The sequence below is a fragment of the Pteropus vampyrus genome, unplaced genomic scaffold, assembly GCF_000151845.1.
Source record: "Pteropus vampyrus isolate Shadow unplaced genomic scaffold, Pvam_2.0 Scaffold50, whole genome shotgun sequence".
NCBI classification, from domain to species: Eukaryota; Metazoa; Chordata; class Mammalia; order Chiroptera; family Pteropodidae; genus Pteropus; species Pteropus vampyrus.
Genome location: NW_011888831.1, coordinates 2,499,645 through 2,523,726, shown reverse-complemented (window position 1 = coordinate 2,523,726; position 24,082 = coordinate 2,499,645). Strand labels below are relative to the sequence as shown.

Sequence of the window (24,082 nt, the reverse complement as noted above, 5' to 3'; positions counted from 1 at the left end):
ATTTTGAGAGGGAGGTTATCCCGGATTACATAGGTAGGCCCTAAATGCAATTACATGTATTCTTATAAAAAGGAACAGAGGGAAATTTGACATACAGAGAAAAAGGTTATATGAAGACAGAATAGAAAGAGATTTCTAAATGCCGGCCTTGAAGACTGGAGTGATGCAGCCACAAGCCAAGGAATGCCAACAGCCACAAGAAGCTGGAAGAAGAAACAGACTTTCACCTCGAGGAAAAGTATGTCTCTTGTGACACCTTGACTTCAGCCCAATGATACTGACTTTAGATTTCTTGGTTCCAGAATCAAGAGAATACATTTCTGTTGTTTTAAGCCATAGTTTATGGAAATTTATTATAGCAGCCATAAGAAACTAATACATCTACATTTATAAACAAAAGAATTCTGAATATTTTAAAGCTTTAGCAGCTTCTTGCTAGATGTCAACAAGTTTTATAAACAAACTGTACAGTTTCTTGTAATATTTTGCAATCAAGAGAAAAGAGGAATATTTTTAGTCTCTTATAGCAATTAATTCTTCGTTATCTCAAGTTCTAACCAACATACTCAAAGTAGCACAGTGCTTAATAATAGAATTCACTTAGATTAAATAATACCCTTAAAATTGCTTAAAATTATACAATTAGCAAGAGACCAACTTAAGATTTAAAATCTTAAACCAAAGCCCATACTCATCCTATTGTACTATGCTGCCTAATTTCAGTTCCAATATTGGGACAGCAAATAAATTTATTATTACTAATTAACCCAGAAATTAAATGTTCTTTCCATTCCCTATCATAAATAGAATTTCTACTCTCCTCTTTCTACTCCAATTCTAATCTACACTATATTCATTAAGTCTTTTTAGATTAACAAAATCCTGATATTTCCTTTCTCTAGACATTCATAGTTCATACATTCTAGCCCCAACTTTAGCAGTGAATTAGTGTTCTTTGTACAATGCTTTAAAGACTAAACTATCTCTACTCTATATTAACCCTGTCCATTAAAGATTTTAAAAAGATTGTAAAAGCAGTGGTTTTGAGAATAATTTTCGTTTCAAGCACATATTAAGGTCTTCCACATAACAATTTTTCATCGAAGTGTCATCTTCCCAGAAAACACTATCTTCCTTGTTGGCATCAGAATAGACAGGCTCTTCACTGGTGATAAAATATCAACACTATTTTTCTAAACCTGTCATAATGGAGATGGAATTTTTCTTTCACTGGGGTTACTGAATATTCATTTATCAAGTGTGCTAAATATAAGAAAATTGCTTAATGGAGAATAAGAAATAAGTAGATATATTTACTGTTGAGAATTCAAGTTCACATATCCTAATAAAAAGGAGGGAAGGAGAAAGAAAACAGCAATACTATTTGGCAGAGTACAAAGGAATAGTAAGAATCATAGACAGATACCCCTGCCAGTCTACACTCTCCCACTTCACACACACACACACACACACACACACTTGGAAATTATTAAAAATATGATGGTGCTAAGAGATATTTCATAGTTTGACTTTTCACCCTTTAAAAAAATCTAGCAATTTTAACTGTCATAACTTGAAGGTTCTGACAAAGTCCAAAAGCCACTATTTAACCAAAGTTTGCTTCAAAAAATCCTTTTACTCCAGTTACAGAGAACCTGGACTTCTTAGATAGGAAAGATGACCTTAATTACACACACACACATGTATTTGTATATATACTGATAGATGTTTAAAAAACTGATTCAGTAAAACCAGGTTTTATTCACTATTGACTCGGTTAAAAAAAAGTTTTGTTGAAGGTAAGGGTTTTTTAAAACTCCCCAGGTGATTCCAATGTGCAGGATTCTCCGGGTTGAGAACCACTAGCCTAAACAAAGAGAATGACAGTAGAGAGGAAAAAACGTATGTGACAGCTTTATATGATCCACAGGATTTGATGACTGACTGAAGATTAGGGAGAAAAGTTAGGGAGAAATCACTTCTAGGTTATTGACTTGAAGTGCAACTGGATGGTGGTGCCATTAATCAATGCAAAAGAGAAAACTCAGTAAACTATAATACACAACACGCATGCTTCTTTTGAGAAATTTTGCCTTCCCCTCTGTTCTACAAGTTCCACTAAAGCTGAGACTGTGTCTTGCTCACTTTGTCATCCCTAGCACAGTAGCTTGCACCTAATAGAAATGAAATACATTTTTCCTGAATGTAATTCAACTCTGTTAAGTCTTGTCTGCAAGTCAGTGGTATCATTTATAGATCTTTCAAAACTTCACTTTGTATAGCACTTCATAGGAGATACTCAACAAATATTAGCTAACTGGCTAATTTTCACCCAAACACCAGTATGACTGGAAATGCTTCCAACTGCCTGCGAAGACATAACCACCTAGTGGTGTATTAGGAATGGCAAACTATGTTCAAACTGCGGTCAGGATATTTGTTCTCAAATCTGTTCCTCTTCTTCCTGTTAACAGTCTAGCCATTACATGAGTCATCCAGACCCAGAACCCCTATTTGATAGCTCTCTTGTCAATATGCAAGCAGGTTTTAAAAGTCTTGTCTTTTACACCTTCTGTAGTCCCTCTCACACCAGTCCTCACCAGTCCCCAATGCCCCTTACCAAAGGACTCATCAATTGCTACAGCCTCCTCTCTAGCCACCCTTCCTCCCAAATCCATCTTCTACACTGTAGCCATTTCAACATGTCTCAAACAATACTAGTCATGTCATTACCTTGGCTAACACTTCTCAGTAGCTTCACCCCGTAGTCCATAGAATAAAATCCAAATGCTTAACCAAGACCTTTATAATCAGCCCTTAACACACTTTTCCAATCTTATATCCCATTATTTCTTCCTCTGAGAATAGTGACTTCTTCCCACTTCCATCTCTCCCCATGTCCAAAAAGGCCTATTTTCCAAAGCCCAGTTCAAACACTGTCTCAGGCAAAGGCCTTCCCTATCACTCAACACATACTCCTCACCACTTCCCTAAAAAATATTCCAGGGAGTTCCGATCAAGATGACAGAGTAGGTAAATGCTGTGCTTATCTCTTCCCATGACCATATCAAAATTACAACTAAATTACAGAACAATCAATCTGGAGAACCATCTGAAGACTAGCTGGGACTCCTATAACTAAGGCTATAAAGAAGCTATGTTAAGACTGAAATCTAGGAAAACAGCAAAACTTAAAATATCTCTTCCCATTCTGAATTTTCAAAGTAATTTCTAAACATTTTTCACCTTCTACCTTACAATATGGTTTCTTATGCACATGCTTTTCATCTCCCTTCCTAAACTGTTAGTTCCCTCTAAACAGGCTCTAGGTCTAGCTATTCCTTTTTAACCACCTGCTTCTCCCTCAAACCCCACTTCATGCTCATCCCATCCTCCACCCTACAGTACCTTACTAGGTGGAGTTCAATAAATACCTAGTTCCTTGGACTACCCAGATTCAACAAGAGATACTGAAAACAAAGCAATTTCTCATTTTGTTAGGCATAACTGTAAATATGATAATATGTCCACTACAACAACTCACCTTGCCAATGACTGAACCCTGCATCTCAGCATGATTCTATAGCTCTTATCTGGCACAACAACAGTCATGGCAGTGAATGGATAAATTTTCTTTTGAAAAACATCCTCAAGTAGAAAGCTAACAGCTACCTCTAGTGACAGAATAAAAGAAAGGGAGAAGTATAGAACAGAGAAAAGAAAGTAGTAGTATAGAAAAGTATAGTGGCCTGGGACATTTGTTGAATGAATAAAATAATAAATAGATAAAATTTAAACCTGGAAAGAGAACAAAGTTTCTTCTTTCCCTATTTCTGCTAGCCTTTACTGATTAAGGATGTTTTGGAACAGTGTTGTCCAAGAACACTTTCTGGAATGATACAAGTGTTCTATTAATCTGTGCTATCTGCTAGTATGGGAGTCACTAACTACACAGCTATTGAGCACTTGGAATTGGGCTAGTGTGACTAAGAAACTGAATTTTTAGTTTTATTTAATTTTAATTAAATTTAAGTAGCCTTATGTAGCTAGTGGCTACTATGTTGGCCAGTGATTGTCCAGAATACGGAATGTTGTCACCATGTTAACTGAATTGTCAAAAGTATTTTCCTAACCAAATTCCAGTAGTTAATAAAGGTCCATGATCTATATTGTTTAATAACCCATTTACATTTCTTCCACTTTTTACTTTAATTTACTGAGGAAGGGAAGGGGAGAGTAGTTTAAAAGGAAACTAGGAGAAAGACTGCACGCCAGAGTTAAAATATCAGGCAGTGCTAAAAGTGTTCTTTGTGTACTATTTCTCTTGACCCTCCTGGATATTTGAGATAGAAATTATCCTTCTTTTTTAAAGCTAAAGAAACTGAGACTGGGTGCAATTAACTGACTTGCCTATGATCACAGCTTAGTAAAACTAGGATTCAAATCCACGTTCAACTGCAGAGACTGAGCTCTTAAGCATTATACTTTAACTGCTAAGACTAAAATGGGCTGGATGAAAAGTAAGTTAGGCAGCTCCCAGCAGACTGATGTTATTCAGAGTATGTTAAAAGCTAGACCAGCCATCTTACTTGACAAGAGACTAAGGACGTATTCAGGCTACTTTTCTTGATGTCTAATAAATGATGCCCAATAAATTCATCTGTTCCTTCAACCATGGCATGATTCTCAATTGGGAGTAAACAAAACAGAAAAAGTCTCTGCCCTCACAGTGTTTATATTCCAGTAAGGAAATTTTTAAAAAAGGAAAGATTTCTAAAGAGGTGAGAAATGAACAGATGCCTGAATAAAAGTCAGCTGTGCAGAGAAACTGAGAAAGACTGTTCCAGGCCAGGGAACTGCAAGGACAAAGAGGTAGAAGTATGTTGGGAATGTATGAAGAACAGCAAGGAAGTTGTTGTGGCAAAAGCACCATGAATGAGAAGTAGGAAATAAGATCACAGCGTTAACCAGGTGCCACACGCTATTGGGACTTAAAGGTCATTGTAAGGCTTTGGAATATATTTTAAGATCATGGAGAGCCACGGAAGTGGGAAGGGGAGCTGAAAGGTTAGGTATATTGAGAAGAGTGGGAGAGACATGATCTGATTTATGTTGTAAAGGGAACACTGAAAACGATAAAAAAATAGTCTGTGGCTAAGCAAAATTAAGGAGAAAAAAAGCAGTAAGAACATGTAGGAGGAACTTTTCTGAGTGATGAAGGAAGCCTAGATTAGTAGGACAGCTGCAGAGATGTAGGATGGAAATGAAAACTAATTTTAGGACAGGCTGTAGCTAAATATATATGGTCAAATCAATACCCATGCACGGATAAAAGGAAAGGTTGGTTCATAAGCAAGACACACATTAAGAAGTTTGTATGCTCACACACTTACGCCACCAAACAAAAACCATTTATCAGGTAAGTTCCCATAGTGTACTTACAGATAATTTGTTATATGACATAGATTTCTGCTATTTGTTTATATTTAAATGAGTACTCCAAAACAAGTGTAGCTGCCTCTTAAATTCTGATTAAACAAGACCCCCACAATCCATATTCTAGCAATCTTGCCTTCCTTTGCACAATAAGCACCTTCAGTTTAATGAGCTAACTGGACTAGAATGCCTCACTCAATTCTTCCTAAAGTTTGCAACATTGTTCCCAAAGAGTTTAAATGAGAATATAGGTCAGGGAATTGGGACACAAAAAAGGTAAAAGAAAATTGTGAAGTCAGAACCTATTGACTGTGCTTACATATCTATCCTCTTTCCAATTTAATCGTGAAAGTACGTTTTGTTTAAAGTCCATACTCCACTGGCTAAATGTTTCTCAAGGCTACTCTAACACATATCTCAAGGCACTTGCAGGGTATCAGTCAGTATGCTCAACCCACCTGTGTTCCTCATAGCTGGAATCTGACTACAAAGCACAGCAGGTGTCCTATAAAACTACTGAATGAAAAACCACTTGCCCTCCACAATTTCAACCTGGGTAATGGATTCCCAAAACACTCAATTTCTCTTCCTAGTGTAAAAGTGCTAGACTACCCATTACCTCACATAAGATGTGCCTGAATCTTTCTACCCCACCTCACTGCCCTGAGCAAAAAAACTCCATTTTGCAGGCTGCCTGCTGTGTTAAATGTCACACAACAGTCAATGATTTATCCAAAAACTAGGTTCACAGGATGCTTTGGCTTTATTTGTTTCTTTTATTCCTCCTCTTCTTTCATACAATATCCACCTGATGTTTCCCCCTCCTGGAGGAATCTAACCGTGGTAGAAAGAGCGAAGACAAAAACTGGGTGCCAGTCCCAGCTACCTCTGTAACTCTGGCCTCAATTCCCCTATGTGCAAATAATACACATGCCAGGCCTCCTTCAGAATGTTGTTCTGAAGTCTAATCCAAATGACAAAAGCCTGCCACCTGTCATGTGCCGTCCAAATGTAAGATCCAAGATGGGTTCGGATAAAATTTAGCTCAAAATCAATGACAAAAACAAATGAACAAAAAATCAATATGACAGGTCGTGACCAGTGCCTTGCAGTCATTCAAACATTGTCAAATAAGGAGTATTTTTTTTTTTCAATAATGGGATGAATAAATAGGAGAAGTACGCCTGCCAAGGTCTCACAGGGTCACTCTAGGGTCCCTGGAAGGTAACTCCTCATCTCTGGGTCTTCTTTGCCCCCACCTGTACAATAAAGCGTTGACAATGGGGGATTCTAATATTGCTACGTTAAGGAAGGCAGGACTTGAGAGGCCAAACTGCCTTTATCTGCAGTGTCATAAAGACAGCACCAGAAAAGAGGCTAAGGACTAGACTGAGAGGCAAAAGAGAAGAGGTCTGGGTGAGCACATCACTCACGAGCAGTGTGACCTAGGCCAACACCCTTACCAAGCAAACCCCTCCTCCTGTCCACATCTGTAAACCAGGGAAAAGAATCTCAGCCGGCCCCGGATCTCGGAGGCTGCTGAGAAGTCGAGACTACAATGCGAGCTCGTTTGGCTCGTTGGCCAGTTAGAGCCCTGACTCTCCCCCACCCTTCATCCCGTGAAGAGACGCAAGCTCTTCTGCAGGCGAAGGATGTACCCCTTCCGGACGCGGGACGTGCCAGGACAGCAGTTTCGATTTCCTAAGGAGAAGGGTTACTTCCCCCGACGTCCCAGCACCCTGGTAATCAAAGGAGCCTCCCCGGTCGCCCTCGGGATCCCTGCAACTGCACTCGGTCTCGGCCCGGGACCTCCCAAACCAGCTCCGCAGCGCGCCGTAGTCCCCTAGGGTGGGGGACGGCAGGAGGGGCGTTGCCATAGAAATAGCGCTCAAGACCCGGGCCCAAGACGCCCTGGAGAGGAAGGCTCGCAAGACCCGCTGTGCCCCATGCGACCGTGCCTGGCCGTTCCCTCTTGGGGCTGCCTGAACCTGCCAGCAGCGCTTCCACAGCGCCGCTCCTTCCCGCGCGGCTCCACAAAATCCCTACCTTCCGCCATGTCGGGCCCGGCCCTGTCTGCACCCTCGCGAGAAGTGCGCTGCTCAACTGAGGAGGCGCGAAACGGAGTTTCCAAGTGTCGCGAGAGTTCTGGAAGGCCAGGCAAAGGGAGGAGTCGAAACTGGGAGAGAATGGTAAAGGAAAAGTGGAGCGAGTAGCTGGACACTGGAAGAACCAAGAGCCTGCCTCCACATAGTACCTTTGAGGCTCCAGGTTCCTGATTGATCAGGCACTCACCTGATTCTGTCATATTCCACGCCCTAGGGAGGGCAGTGAAAAGGACACACGAGCATAGACTACTCTTTGCAAAAACTTGGACGTGCGAGGGTTTAGAGGAGGGTTTCGTTGGTATTTAGGTTTCTTTGTAATGATGTGAGAGGCTAAGAGAAAAGAGCCAAAGGAGCGGGAAAGGCCAAAGACGGTTCAAGGTCTCTGGGGAAGCAGGATGCCTTCAAGCAAATGCAGAAGGAATTCAGGAGCAGAAATTAATTTTAGATTAGAAGCAGGTCACTGTTATTCTAAAACAGTTTAGGGAGTAAGATCACGCATGCAGATAGATGTAAAAGGGGTAAAGAGATATCAGGGAGATTGCTTGATGACATCAATTTTATGGTCGAAGTTCATAGGCAACGGACCAGAAGAGAGTGAAGAAAATTTGGGAGAGGACTCAAGTTGGAAGGTCTGGCTTCAAGTGTCTCTTATATGTATTTTTGTCTAGCAGAATTCAGCCATCTGGCTGCAGAAGCAGAGAACGTGGATTATAGCATTTTCCAAGGGTTTGGAATTTATTCCCAAAAAGAAATTGAGTGCTGTAAAAATACAGCGCAGGTGCAGACTGGGTAAAGGCTGATGTAGGAGTCATTAAACTGCAGGTCTCTGTAATACTGAAGAGCAGTGCAGTGGTTAGAGCCCTGTGGTCAGGGTGGCAAACTGAAGTAAGTTAAATAGCGCTAGGAGATGATAAAGTCCAGGACAGGGCCATGGAATACAATAAATGAACTGGAAGTGAGAAGCTTGGAAAATTAGAGATTGGAATTAAAGGTAAGGGAAAGAAGACCATTAACCAGGTGCTAAAATCTTTAGTGAGTGTGAGGATGACTAATAGCAAAAAAAAAAAAAAAAAAGGACTAAAAGAGTAATACGGCTAAATAGCATGAGCCCTTTCAATAATTTTTATTCAAAGGAGAATCTAAAGAATGTTGCATGTATCCATGCCTAGAAGAATCAATACTTAAGGACTCCAGGGAAAGTGGTAACCTTGGAGAAAAGCCAACAATAAGGGATGATAGGTTGAAGGATCTGAGAACAGGATGAGGGTGTCAGAACAGAAGAGGTGTGAGGATTTGAAGTTAGAGTTTTAGGTGCTGCCAAGATTAAGCATTAGTGGGTAGTGAGGAATTTTGAGTTTAGAGCAGGGAAACATAGAGTCATGGGGTTAAAATTTTGAGGAAGAGTAATTCTGACTGAGGGACACCTGGGATATGGAAGGGGCGGGGATATTGGAATGTGTAAGAACAATGGTATGCTCAGGGAAATATGCTCCAGTTGTGGTGGGAAACTTAAAGTGTAAAGGAGGTATGGGCAGGGAGGTGTTAGAGGAGCTGCACTAAGTGAGCAGCACTTAGAATAAGAAGAGAAGAGTACTGTACTTTCCAGCTCAGTAGAGGTGCCATAGCTCAAAGCTGCCTGTCAAGAATGGATTATAGCTGTGCCAAATGGTGAGCCCTTGGGGGCCATCAGGGTGACCAGATTAGCCAGTCTCCTCTGGCTACAGGCAGCCTCATCTATCTTAAGAATATCCTACAAGTATTTTCTGGGTCATGACATAAAAGTGATTGAGAAATACTGTAATAGCTGATGCCTGGTTTTACATCATATGACTTATCTTTGCCTCACCAGCACCAGCCTAGTGTATGGCATAGAGCAACTGCTCAGAATGTCTGATGAGTTGTTGCCATTGTAAACTATACTGAGAGTCCAGAGAACTGGGTTCAAGTTTGGCTCTACAGATGATTTGCTGTGTTAATCTTGGGTAAGTACCTGCAAACTTTGAGATTCTCCATCAATTTCATGAAAGAGGGAGTTGGACTAGAATCCATGGTTCTTAATGATTTGGAGGGTCATGACCCCTTTGAGAATTTGATGAAAATGAGGGACCTCTCCCTTAGGGCAGCAAACAGGAACAAATTTGTACCCTTAAAGTTTGCTCAGACTAGACACCCACAGTCAAATGAGAACTCACCTTAAGGGATTTAATCAGCTCAAGGGCTTGACTACCCTCCTCATCAAAACCTACCTTCTATCAGGGGTGAAAAACACTCCTTTTAGAACTGCGTTTAATACAACCCTATCTCTAGGCCCGTTTTCTGAGTGGATTCTTACTGACTTGAATTCCTTGAGCTACAGAGGACTTCTTAATAAAGCCTATAAAATAAAGCATTGTAGTACTCAAGTTAACTACAACATCCAGCGGGCTTGGATGGAGCTACATTAGCTATGACCTGAAATATAGACATCTTGAAAAATCTGAGCACTAGAACATGGTTCATTTTAGACCTAATTCAGATTTTGCTGTTACATTAAGAGGAATTTAGTATGGAGTTGTCTCGGATAGGGAGCATGACATGTAGAAGGATAAGTGCTGACTGCTATTAAGAGCACAGGGGAACAGACTCTGGGGAGACAGTGCCATATTGTGGTAAGAGGTAGGAGGGAACTGGTAGTCCAGTGAATTGGGTTCAAGTACCAGTCTCAAAACATCCACTATGTGACCTTGGAAAAGATGTTCCTGAGGGAAGGGGTAACAGCATCCAGTACATAAGGTTGTGGAACTGAATTCCAGCCATGAAACTTACTTGCTTTATCATCTTGACAAATTAATCTGAACCTGTTTCCTCATGAGAAACTTACTTTGGAGGATCTTTGTAAGAATTTGGCTAGATTCTTTATGAAACTTAGCAGAAGCCTGCCACAAACTTGAAGCTCAATAAATAGGAACTGGTGTTCATTAGGAATAAGTGAGGTGTCACTATGAACAGACTAGTTGCTATTATACTTATTCCTAATGCATACTGCTGGGAAGAGAAAAAAATCAAGTATCTTTCCTATGGCTTTCTGTGCAGCTCATATGTCTTAAGATGTGTCTGGCTGCTTTTCATGAACACCTTTTCCTTCGGTTTATTCCACTTACGGGAAAAGGATTCAAAATTCTTTAATCATTTCACTACAGCTCAGTGTGACATGCTGACTCAATTAAGCCAAAAAGCCTAATCCTACCTAAACCGAGCAACCAAAAATACCTTATCCTGGAAATAATTTGTTCTGCAAACAGAATCCTGTTGAGGTTTGCAGTCCTCAAGAAAATGAAAAATTTGAATAAGGTGGTTACGGCCCTAACTTTATAAGGGGAAGAGAGAAAATTAACTGGTACTTCCTCAGTCTAGTTCCTTGCACAGTCGAAAACCTCATTTGATTTGAAGCAACATGCAAATAAAAACTTTTTTGCTATTTACCTTGAGTAGATTATGCATAAAACTTTTTTAAAGTTCAGGAACATCATCTACATCCTTCTATAATTTATTTCAAATATATTTATCAGGGAAATTAAACTCTGAAAATGACCCCCAATCTTCCAACTGTTCTAAAGGAAGATTTTCTTCTTGTAACTCAGCTCTGATGAAGAGGTGCTCCATGTTCATTTGAGTTTTTAAGAAGAGGGCTTTATAGCCACTGGTAACTTGTATCAAGACAAAAGCTTCCAACACCTAACTTTGTATATCCATATGAACTATATGTAAGGATGCAGGAAAAGCTGGATATTGACATCCTGTTAAGAAAAAAATACTCACTCTTGCCTCTTTTGCCACTAACTAAGTGGTCCTGGGCAGGCATTTGAGCTAATTTTGCCCATCTGTTTAGTGGATAAAAGTGTTGACTCTGAAGACTGATTGGAAAGGCTGTGGTCTCTTTCAGGTTCACATTTGGTCAGTTCTTCACCTTTTAGCTGATCTTTATAGTAGAGCCAGTTTAGACCAAAAACAAAATTTCTAGTAATGCTCTAATGTATGCTCATTTTATTTAGCTTCTAAATCAGCATCACAGAAAACTCTGATTAAAAAATGTGCTTGGTCTCATTCTGGAAATTTTAAGACCATTATATCAGGCTGGAAGTCAAGTTAACTTCCTATCTTCTGATTTCTTCTTTAAATGAAATTTTAAAAATTCTTTATCAAGATTCTCCTGTGGACCCTTTGGTACCATGTACTGTTTGTATAGGAAGAATCCCACAACTTGCTTTTGAGACCTGCATCCTAAAACCAAAATAGCTCATGATACAGCCTCTAAGTCATCATTTATTGATTTATAGAGCACCCATCACATGATAGAGGTGCTTTACAATACAGTAAACATCACAACAGAACTCACATAGTTAAATACAATCAACAAATTACAGAACTAAAAAAAAAAAAAAAAAACTGGAATGAAGCAACATTATGTCAAATTTCAAAGATGCTAAGAAGTGGCAGTACAAAAAAAAAAAAAGGTAATTCCACCAACTGGAGACTAGACGGGCAAAGATACACAGGCATCACAACCCAAAATGGGCAGATTTGTAGAGGGTAAGTGAGCATATAAAATAAAATTTCACAACCGAGAATGAAGGCCATTAAAGATACTACAACACCCAAGTGATCACAGAACTAATGAAATAACCTCACAAAGATATTACCTAATAATGACACGGAAACCAACCTCATATGGACTTTAAACTCACTAAAAGAGGCCAAAAGCCATTGATATCCATCCCATGAGCACAGACTGAAATCTATAAGCCTTTACGAGAACTTGGAATAAATTTAGGAAGCAGCCAACAGCTCTATAATCTATAAGACTATGTAGATGTCGATAGTTGGCACAAAGTTAGGCAGAAAAATCCTTTTCCTAAAGCAGAGAGGACTCACCTCACACTAATGGTGAGGCACTAGTGGGAAAAAAGCCACCTGGATCAGTGTCACCCAAGTGTGGTTTAATAACAAATGTAGAGGCATTTAAATTCACACTGTCAGATGAACACTGGGAAAGGCACAGATGACAACTCTTGACAAAGTCAAAACATGTATTTGAGGCCAGTGTTTCCACATGTAGTACAGTCAGGGCACCGGGTGGAAAGGAGTGTGGAAAGAGGTGCATTCATTCCTGGCTCTCCCTTCTAATCCTCTAGATCTAGCCCTAAATGACACATGCTTATACCAAAGTAACTGCATTAAAGTGGCACTTACAGTTCAAGAATAGTTGTCCCTGAGTTACTAGGTCATTTGCTACTACTCTCTTAAGAGTCAAATTGCCAGGTTTTAACTCAACAGATTGCTAACAGAATTATAGCAATAGAAGAGCAAACTTCAGAGTCCATTTTGCCACAAGCAACCAGCATGTGAACAAGTTCTGATTTAAGAGTAAAGGGATTCATTCAAAGTCCCAGGTAGGTGTGCAGTACTGGCACTTTGGGGCAACATTTTTTACAGAGTCTTTAAAAAAAACTAAAGAGTCACAAAGTTCTTGAAGAAAACTGGGCTACAATGAACAAAATCAAACAATTTTCACATTCAGTCATTACACATTTATGGGTTTTTATAATGCTTCAGAGTGGAGAGCAGCCTAGGATTTAAAAAAAAAAATCATTCTGTTGTGACTACATCCTCAACTATTTTACTTCTGCTTTAAAAAAGACATGCAAAATTCACAGAGGACTAGGTTACTTGCAGAAATTTTTTCACTCTTCTGCCAACGTATTTCTCCAAACCCCCAAAGAGCAGAGATGCACCAATTTTCACAATTAAACACCATGTCTCATCTGGTACTGTCTTGAGATCTATCCCTTGTATATGCCAGTGACTACTTCCCAATCCCAACCTCACACCAAACAGGAATCTGGGCCTGCCTTTAACACCGTACATGCTCATTTTACCATTTCCTAAAGTTGTTTCAGAAAACTTATGAAATATACTTATGCTCAAACAATAAAATCTAAGTGCACTATGTCAGTAACAGACTCTATATGTTAAATAGCAAAGCATTTACACTTCTGAAATACTTTGAGATTTACATAAGAATCCAGATAGAGCCCAATACAGAGTGCCATGGCCATGTGATTTTCAAGTATTAGAAGTTTGTTTGCATAAGGAATCAACCTGAGATTTTTCTAAACTGCACTTCTCTGGCATTCAGTATTATAACCTTCATTCAATACAATAAAAGCCAACGACTTGACAATTATTGGAAAAAAATTGTATTTTGGAAGAACTCACTACATAAGGTGACAGAATTCCAAAATCAAATTACATGAAAATATACATCGCAATTTCTTTGTACAATAGGTGAGAAAAATCTGTAGTATAGAAGAATAGAGGCAAAGAAATATGAAGGGCTAAGGAGAAGGGTATGAGGGTAAACAGCATTTTTAATAGCAAACCCAGAAGTTAAGTAGAAAGCCTGTAGCTGTGCATGCTTTATTCATCTAACCTTAACATTAGGTAACCAGAGGGCAAAAATAAAACCAAATCAGAATTTTGTATAGTTTGGGGTAAATTTCAGTAAGTTGAATTCAGAACCAACTCTTTAGTTTTGGGGGATAATGACAGTTCAAGAGCTCTCAACAGCCAAAAGTGTTATTGCTACATCCAAATCCAAGAAATGGGTGCAACTAGAATACAAAAAGGACAAAGCACCTAGTGATGACCACTCCTCTGAAGTCATCATTAAAAATCAAGTAGTTGCTTATTAAGTATTTCAATATTTGAACTAAATGATTTGAAAACTTCCTGGTAGATAGAAGAGATAAATGCAAAGGGAAGTGTGTCAAAACAAAGAAGATACAAAAGTTTAGTAAGTGAAAAGAGTTTAATGAAGCCTCAATGGTTTAAAGGAAATTAAATGGAAACTTTTAATCCTAATTGCTTTTCATCTGACATGCCTTAAGGAGTCTTTTAAAACTGATAAGAAACAATGAAATGGGGAAGAAAACCTGCTAAAATCTTTTAGAATTTACACGATTCTTATTCTACTACAAGAAAGCATTATTTGGTACAAGGTGTATTTGTGGATGTACATGAACAGTATATATATTATCCGGATCATGTTGTGCTATGTACAGGTCTTTACAATTCTTCCTGAAGGTTAAAACAGTTCATTAGGATTCAAAATGCGTAATCATCTGTAAGTTGGCACTTGTTAGGCTCTTGTCAGCATTGATACTGGCATGTTTTATTGCAGCCCAGTTCCAGCCAGTGTTTGCCAACTTGTTACAACAGAAGTCCAGCAATAGGTGGGAAGAGTGCAGGAAAAACAGTGCCAGTTTCTCAATTGGAGACCTACAACAAAACAAACAGCATTATATAATAACTTTATAAATTACAAAAGAATTGATTAGAAATTTTTATTTGTATGGTATTTGTTTAAAACAAGTTCTTAATTTCATTTTAAGCTCACTTTTGTGCTGTCTAATATATGGCCATTTCATTTTAAATTTAAACAATAGTAAATAAAAATTTAAATTTAGTTCCGCAGTCAGACTAGCCACATTTCAAGTGCTCAATATAGTTAATGATTATCATATTGGACAGTGCAGACTTAGAATATTTCCATCATTGTAGAAAGTTCTGTTGTGCAGCCTTAATTTTGCTTTTTCAATACTCCAAGTGTCTTTCAACTTATATCTAGAGTCAAAAGTAGCAAAACTACTAAAAGTCAAGTGATTTGGAAATCTACTAATATTTTAGGATATTCAGAGAAAAAAATTTAAGATTGCCACGCTTCTCAACTTGCTAAATTTTATCCAACTCTCTAGGTTCAGTCCAAACCCATTTTCTCCATGAAGCCTCCCAGAACTGACCCTCTACGTCAATTAGTCTTATTGTTTTGTATCTGCTGGTCTCATGTCCTGAATTAGCCTAGAAGTCAATAATCACATCTAAATAAAAACAACTACCATACTGTCGAGTGCTTACTACATGCCAAGCAGTGTACCAAGTGCTTTACAAATTTATCTCATATAATGCTCTTAATCACTATATGAAGTTTTGCAGTTTTGCTCTATTTTACAGAGAAAAGTGAGACACGGTCATACAATAAGTGACAAAGCTTCCTGCTGAAAAGTTAGGAAAACACCAAGTTCAATTAAAAAAAAAAAATGATTGGACTTTTCAGAGCCTTTATTATATTAATGTATGCTTTTCAGAGCCTTTATTATATTAATGTATGCTTTCAATATGTAGGACTTTTCAGAGCCTTTATTATATTAATGTATTGGACTTTTCAGAGCCTTTATTATATTAATGTATGCTTTCAATATGTAGGGGCATCAGAGGAAGTGGGCAAGGAGAACACACATTACTCTATCGAATCATAAGTCCCCAAAACTGAGAAACCTGTATTGTGTGCCAAGCACAATGTTGTGCACAAAAAGCTCAAACAAAAGATGCCTTAGAATTCAAGAGATATAATTTTAAACTCCTAACAAAAGAGTCAAATGGACTTAAAATTATGGCAAATATTTATCTCATACCAGACATGTTAAAAGATCAGTGGGTTTTCTAAAGCCCCGAATAAATTTACCAATCTTATAATCACCCAAGTTCAACCACGCCAAAGCTCTGCTGTGGGTAGAAAGAAAGCTGTGGGCCTGTTGTGGCCCTACATGTGCCTAGTTCCCTAATTTATAAACTACCTCCCTAAGACAGCTCTTGAGTGGTTGAACTTACTGCTAAATTTTTCTTCAAAGGGGTTGTACCAACCAATGTAAATGGTCCCTAGCAAAGCACTGAATGCACCACATATGAATACATCACCTTCACCAGAATCAGTTTCTACCATTTACACACAGGTACACAAAAGTGTCCACAAATTTTATTAGAAAATCTAAAGACATGTACTGAAATTCAAGAGACATCGTTATGGCATCGGTACTGTAACTTTTAGGTAATGTTACTTGAATGTTTTTCCAAAGACTACTATATCACACTCAAATTAATCCCGGGCCAATTAATCTCTAAAGGCTCAAAGCGCTTGGGCACTGAGTAAACATTCCCCTGTGATATGAACAAGAAATTTTAGGGCCACAAAAGAATAATTTAAAAACTGTTTCTGTGTGAGATTTTTAAAGAAAAATACTCCAGAGAGGACTGGCTGATGAAAGTCATTAGATAACTAAAATCAGGCAATCCAGCCTCTTAATAGTGAGGACCCAGCTTTAAATAGCATTAGCTTCCTTCAGCAGAAATAGAAAATTCTATTTTCCCGCCTTTGAATAAAATGTGTTCTAAACAGAGAAAAGACCTCAGTATAGAAAAAGCAAATTTGTCGTTCTTTTCTCTAGAAAGATAAATGTGAAAACAAACTACCTACATAACACAATAAATGGCACTGACCTGAAACAATCATTTTTGTAAGCATATCCCATTTCTAACTTAAAATATATCCTCCTGCTGTTAAAAATCACACTTTTTATGTTAACTGAAATTATATCAATTGTATTCTTTATGAAATAAAGTATTTAAATATCTTAGATACTTAAAGTATTTAAGTATCTTTTTTTTTTTTTTTTTTTTGCCTTAAACCTTAATTATACCCGACTTTAACTTACAAATCTGGAGACGATTCACCTCTAAAGAATTTAAGTGTCGTCTTCTATTTATTTCTAAAACTAAAATCAAATCATTCATTTTGTATGTGGCTACACAACTTAATACTTTTAAAAGACCTAAAAATGCAAAGCAAACAAGTGTGCTGCCAAATAAAAACCACTTTTCGATGTTACAGACAATAAAAGAATAATCTCAATTGTTTTTAAGTGAAGGTGGTCCATGAGTTAAACAGCTTATTATCAAGGAAGTTTTCCTCATTACATTCACACAGATGCTTCCAAAAGTTCCATTTCATCCTACAATGCCACTCAGTATACTACTAAACAACTCTCCCCCCATCACCAATCCCCTGGCTTTTCCCCTGAAACTGAACTATGCATCCTTTTTCTCATGTCATGTTATTAGTGACCATCCACACGCACTTTGTTTTTGAGGACTGCAATATCTCACCCTCCTAGCTCTCCTCTTTGTAGCCAACCAGCACACATGTTTTTGTCTCCCTTTCTTCCTTCTGCCCTTCATGTGGAAATTTGTAAAAGATGCTGTCCTTGGTCCTAATAAGAACTGCTCTCTACACCAAAAGAATCTGTCCTAAGCATTCAGTATTTAGTCATGTGTTGACTTCTTAAAGTCATGTTCTGTTTCTACTCCCACTAGAGCTGTTAACGTAGTTTAACCTTATCCTTAAAAAAAAAAAAAAAAAAAAAAAAAAGCCTAGTCTAACCAGCTAGACAAACAGTTCTTTATTGGCCAGGATAATATATCTATGGTACTCTATATACCCTCTTCTTTCCCAAGAGAATAGTGCCTTTGCAAATGGCAGGCAATTAACGAATATTCATTAACGAGAATTAAAATGAGCTCAGGGTCACCTGTTCTTGGTGTTGCCTTCATTTCAAGATAAAAATCTTAATCCTTAATAACATGCAACTGTTAAAAAGAAATCGGATATATATTACTTAGCTAGCAAAATATCAAAAGATGTTAAAAAGTACAGAATGTATATGCTGTGTATATACTTATGTTATACACACATTCATATTTATCACACTTGTATGTGTGGGGAACAGTCAGATTTCTGAAAGATTAAACCATTGTCAGTGGTTATTTCTGGGAGCAGAATTGGAGTGGGGGCCGAGTGGGAAAGTGATAACTTCTATATGTAAGTTTCTACATACAAATTTTCGTAATGCCAGTTTTATTCCTGCAATTGAAGATGAGGAAGGGGAACTGAGGAGGGGAGGCAACAATAAAGAGGTAGACAAAGGAGTAAAACTCTAAAAGCAGCAGTCAGATTTAGAAAAAGAAACCTAACTCCATGATATGAATAAAAGAAGATATTTCTAGATGGGATGTTCAATAGTGTCAAATGCTACAGAGATTAAGAATCAAAATTAAAATTAAGCCTTCGATGGAAACAGACAGTCCCTAGTATCCTTTTTGTCTCTATCTTCTTGATAAGTCAACTTTGATCCTGATAAGTACACTTTAAAAGATAAGTACAGCATTAGGAATACAGTCAATAGTATCATAATGGCTGTATATAGTGCCAGGTGGGTACTAGGGTTATTGGAGGATCACTTCACAAATTATATAAGTGTTTAACAATTGTGCCATACACTTGAAAGTAATATAAAATCAAATTTAAAATTTTTCGAATTTTTTAAAAAATTTAAAATTAAAATAAAATTTTTTAATATAAACATTAACTCCCACTAGGCAAAGGAGATAATACATAATCTCTTAAAAATGTGTGACACTTCATTAGTATTTATTTAATTAATTTGCAATATACTATCAAGGTAAATGTAATAAAATTCTTAGTTCTTTCTTTAATTTATAAAGTACTGTGTTTATAAGGTAAAATCACACATACACTTAGGCTTCAATATTTGTTATTTTGTTCCTCTTCAATTACTTGCTGTCACCAAGCCCTTTTCTGACTGGAAAATGACGTGGGTAAGGAAACAAGCCCTGGAGGTGTCTGTTGTTCCTAAGATTACTGTCAAACTCATAAAAGAACCAATGCAATGAGCTGAGCTTTATGAAGATTAACATGGCAATTGTATCCAGGATAAATATCCAATATGAAGTGCAGGCAGGCATGAAAAATGTTCAATACCAGCACCAGCAGACTGAGGCAAAGTCTAATAACGAGAACTTAATCTATGTGGTGGAAAAGAGAGTCAAAAGAAAGGAAAAGAAATGAACCACTGACTAGATGTGAGGGAGGTATCAGATGTTAATGATAATGAAATAAGGATAGAATTATTAGCAAAAATAAACAGGATATAAAGAAGATGATGAAAAACAAGTAATTTGACAACTGCAAGGTTACTGTTATAATTGGTGGTAACAGAAAGAAGTAAGGTTACTTTTCAGCATTTCAGGTTATCATAAGGAGATCTAAAAGATATGAATCTTTTCAGGAACTACAGTTATCAAACATGAAAACAGAATCAAGGGTGCATAGATCTTAGCCTTACTTTTGATTTGCATTTGATACATTTAATCATAAACAATAAAAATTAAGGTAGTACAAAACTGGTTCAGGGGTAGACAGCCAACAAATGAAACATAGAAAGGTCATAAAAAGATCAACACATAAAAGGAAATGTAATTTTATAATATAATCAACACTGTACATCAGTGGTTAAAGGATGGACTTGTCAATAAATGATGTAGTCAACAGATGCACACTGGGAGATAGGAGGGTAGAGTTGAACTTCTACCTCATACCATAAGCCAATCAATTTTAGTAGATTCAACACATATATTAAAGGCAAAACTATAAAACTTTTAGAAGACATTTACAATAGTAGCGTTTTGATGGCAGGGAAGAAACTAAGACACAAAAAGCAAAATCCACAGAGGAAAGGACAAATAAATTCAACTCCATTGAAATTAAGAACCTCTGTTTATCCAAAGATACCATAAAGAACTGACAAAGATACAGATCAATTGCCTAATAGAAAAATAATCCAAACCAGGACAGGTATTTCACAGAGAAAACATCAGTGGTCAAACACATGAAACAATGTGCTAACTGTATTGGTAGTTAGGACTATGCACATTAAGTCATGATGTATCATTTTACACCTTCCAGATTAAACATTTTGCATAAGTTTTATAATATCAAATGTTGGGAGAAGATATGGAACAAATGGAATTCTTATCCTTGCCAACAGAGGCAACGTTTTGGAAAACAATTTGGCACTGTCTAGTCAAAGAGCATATACCCTTAACTGAACAATTCCAACTCTAGGTATACACCCTAGAGAAACTCGTGTAGTACATGTGCAGCAAGAAACAAGAATAGCCACATTCTCTATGATAGCAAAGACAAAGCAAAAAACAAACAAGCAAAAAACTCCTACCCCAAATTGGAAAAAAACTTCAATGAGAATCAAGAGAGGTAATTTTATCTAATGAAATACTACAAAATAGTGAAAATGGGTGAAATCTAACTATACATAACAGACCAATTTCGAGAATATAACGTTATAGAATAAAAGGCACAAAAATATATACATTTTAATTCCATACATTTATAGCTGAAAATCATGCAATACATTGTTATGAATACAAATGATAAAATTATGAAGAAAAACAATGGTAAACAAAGAATTGGGAATAGGAGAAAAGGATGGAGTAGAGGAAGGGAATATTGGGGATGTAAAAGGTAATACAGCGAAGTTCTTTTTCTCAAAATAGGTAGCAAGCACAGGGTTGTACCATGTATTGTGATTCTTTAGATGCCACCTTTTAAAAATATATATATATATTTAATGTTTTAAAAAGAAACCAAATAACTTAAACACAATTGGTCAATTCATCAACACCACGTCCTCTTCTAAATCAGAAGGTGCCTTCTATGTTTGACTCATTGTTAGAATTAAGATAAACTTGTGGACAGATTGTATACAATACAAGGGAAATTTTCCTACTGGTCCTATCAGTAATGAACAAGGAAAGACCAATTAAAACAAGAAAGGTAGATGTCTATTGCTCTTGCCACTATCTTACAAAATATAATCTTTCTTTATTAAAAAAATTAGGAAACAAAAATTTAAGTCATCCTTTACCACTCATAATACAGTATGAGAAGATAAAAGAAATTTCAGTGTTCTGCAGTCAAGACGGTAGCCCAAAAGGTAAAATGGAAGAAACTGTTGAAATAAGTACTTTATCATTAGAGTAAAAAGAAATACACTGCTACCATACTAACCAGTTTAATATAGAATATCTAGTGAAAAAGAGCTGGGTCTACGAAAGGAAAAAGCAAGTTACTACCACTAAAAAATGAAGCCAATGAAACAAGAAATTCAAATACCTAAATCACACAATTTCCAAACATGCATATGACATTTGCAAAACGGCAAAATAGTAGTATGATTTAAAAAATGAACTTACCCTGAAATAAGTGAAGTTACAGCAATTCAACAAATGTCACTCAAAAGCAGTCTCTTGGCTTTTTCTTACACAGCGGGCAACTTTCCTTTTGAATTCTCCATTTCTGTCTTCCCTCCATTCTTTCTATAGGTACAAAAGTAATATCAAGTGATTTTATGCAAACTCCTCTTATAATCTCAAATACTAATTTTAATTTTGAATGTAATGCTTTGGCAATATGTATATTTTTAAAATGTTAAAAGCTGATAAAGTAGAAAAGTAGTCAAAAAATACGTTTGCAAGGGATTCTGCTCAGATACAGAAATTCCCCATGCCAATTACCTCTATAGGCAAAATTATCTTTAAAAAGAGAAAAGACCATACAGAATGTTAACAATTTTGTATTGCACTGAAAAGAAAGCAACAACTTACAAATAAGATACTCAGGCTATCTGAAGGATTATCTACTCTCCCTGTTGGACCCAACCAAAAAACAAAGTAGACATGAAAGTGCTTCTTATATAAAGCAGACAGGTGGAGTATATCCTATTGAGATGATATTGAGCACTATTTCTAGTGTTGGGAGGTAGGAGTACAATATCACTATTGTTGCCAGGCACATGAACACGGGACTCAAAACAGCACGTGCATAGTTTCACATGAGACTAGGGCTCATTTTACCTAGCATGTAAATAATAGTAGGAAAATTCACAAAAATACTCAGCCTTTTTTTTAAAAAAAATTTTCTTCCATTTACAGAAAGCATAAACTATAGAAATCTTCAATCCTTGCCCTTGCAGAGGAAGACATTGAAAAAATATTTTGATCTCAAACAAGGCAAGCACACCAGAAAGCCAGTAATTACAATAATTATGAGATAAACTATAATACTGACATGTACAGATTTGGAGATGTATGCTGAAGTATTTATGAATAAAATGTTATAAAACCTGTAATCGCCTCATTATCATTTTTAAGTAAAAGGGGAAAAAAGGGCCATTCTAGGCAAAGGGGACAAGTCAATCTCAATTTTAAAAAAATTACCTAAAAATACCACTTAGCAGAGAGAATTAAGACTGAGAGCAGGGAGATGAGATAGAAATCTATTACAAAAATATAGGTAAGAAGTAAAAAGAATTCAAGTCAATGGCAGAGGGGTGGCAAAAAGTTTAGAGACTATATAATATGGCTGACATTCTCTGATGACTGAGAATGTATTTTTTACATCACATAAGGATGACTTCTAAGTAAAGGATAGATTGGTCAGTGATTGTTCCAAAGCAGGAACTAGCTAATATAACCATCAAAGTTGAAGCCACTATGTCACACACTTGGATGACCAGATGGATGATGCTATCATCGGCAAATATATATATATATATATATGAACCTATGACTTCAATAGGGCGAAAAGCACCTATGTTTATTTCTTTGCTTTCCTGCGACCCTATTACAATGATCATATTGGAATTTTTTTAAGGTATAAATCCTCAACTTCAAAGAAAATGCCAGGAAAGTCATCTAATAACGGTGGCAGAAGTTTTTCAAGAAGACCAGAAGCAGATAGAAGAGTAATAAACATGCACCAAAGAAGAAAGAGTAGCAGCCTAGAAAAGCCTCAATGGTAGCTGAGCAAAGGAAAAAGAACCTATTGAACAGAACCCTAAAGAAGTTAAAAGTTTACAAATGGAAAATCTGATGAGTCATAAAGAAGTGGGGCTGAAAATAAAGTAATAGAAAGTGCCTGCATAACTCGATAGTTAGGAATTTTCTTCCCACCTATATCTAAAATTCTAATATCTTCCTCTAATAATGATGATATATAGATTTTATGAAGACTTCAAAGGAAGGCACACCAGAGTATTAGAATTGGAGCTGCTAGTGTTAAGTATCAGTACCCAAAAGTAATTACTTTATTTTGGCATTTAAATGACACCCCTCTTCCTCCAACTCCTACCCTTAATTTAATATCTGGCTTGCTACCCACAAACTCAAGTGGAATAAATTCTGCCCATGCATGCACATCCCCCCACATTCTCCCACAAGCCTCCAATCTGCTTTCCTAGACTTTCATTTATCATGGAGAGCTATGCAGAATGCCTGCAGAGTTTTCAAGGAGTCTTCAAAATACAAAAGAAAAACTGACCTCAGAGAAAAGAGACTTCAGAATTTAACTTCTGAAAATCTCTAATTAGAACACCTAAAAAATTAAAGAACTATTAAATTCAAACAGTGATAAGATTTCATGAAAAAGAAACTAATGGAGAAAAGACCAAGGTATTTAAAATGCTGTCTTCAATATCAGCACAATTTTAGATGAAAAATATACAAACAAGTGATCAATATGGATAATAGCTACAAGTTCAAAAAGAAAAAATATTAAATATGAAAAAATTCTCAAAGTAATTAGAAAAGAAAACTTCCCAGAGCACGTAATCAAAATATACATCTAGAGAGATGGAAAAATTTTCAAGTTTACATAACAACGTGAAATTTCAGAAGACCCAAAATCCATAAAAGTACCTAAAGGGAACTAGGAAAAGGAGGGAGAGAAGGAGGAG

The 24,082-nt window shown here is 36.9% G+C and overlaps 2 protein-coding genes and 1 long non-coding RNA gene across 8 annotated transcripts in view; 1 reads left to right on the top strand and 2 right to left on the bottom strand.

Moving 5' to 3' along the window:
• ANKFY1 (ankyrin repeat and FYVE domain containing 1) overlaps positions 1-7,714 on the bottom strand; it is an 81,095-nt gene extending 73,381 nt beyond the window's left edge. For 2 of the 5 annotated variants that reach the window (XM_011359790.2, XM_011359791.2), the window contains exon 1: positions 7,483-7,577. In XM_011359790.2, the coding sequence (XP_011358092.1) occupies positions 7,483-7,492 (10 nt within the window). In that variant the 5' untranslated portion in view covers positions 7,493-7,577. Of the gene's footprint in view, positions 1-6,899; positions 7,076-7,482 lie in introns of those variants that run through there. The other 3 variants (XM_023530454.1, XM_023530455.1, XM_023530453.1) reach the window with 3 other exon arrangements.
• Positions 7,715-7,740: 26 nt separating this feature from the next.
• On the top strand, positions 7,741-11,966 carry LOC111739392. The gene is made up of 2 exons (XR_002780231.1): positions 7,741-8,532; positions 9,391-11,966. It is a non-coding gene; the product is annotated as an uncharacterized LOC111739392 (long non-coding RNA).
• A 1,795-nt stretch (positions 11,967-13,761) lies between these two features.
• The window catches only part of UBE2G1 (ubiquitin conjugating enzyme E2 G1), a 58,513-nt gene continuing 48,192 nt past the window's right edge, over positions 13,762-24,082 (bottom strand). For both annotated transcript variants that reach the window (XM_023530458.1, XM_023530459.1), the window contains 2 exons: positions 21,543-21,665; positions 13,762-14,858 (listed from right to left, as the gene is read on the bottom strand). In XM_023530458.1, the coding sequence (XP_023386226.1) occupies positions 21,579-21,665 (87 nt within the window). In that variant the 3' untranslated portion in view covers positions 13,762-14,858; positions 21,543-21,578. The remainder of the gene's footprint in view (positions 14,859-21,542; positions 21,666-24,082) is intronic.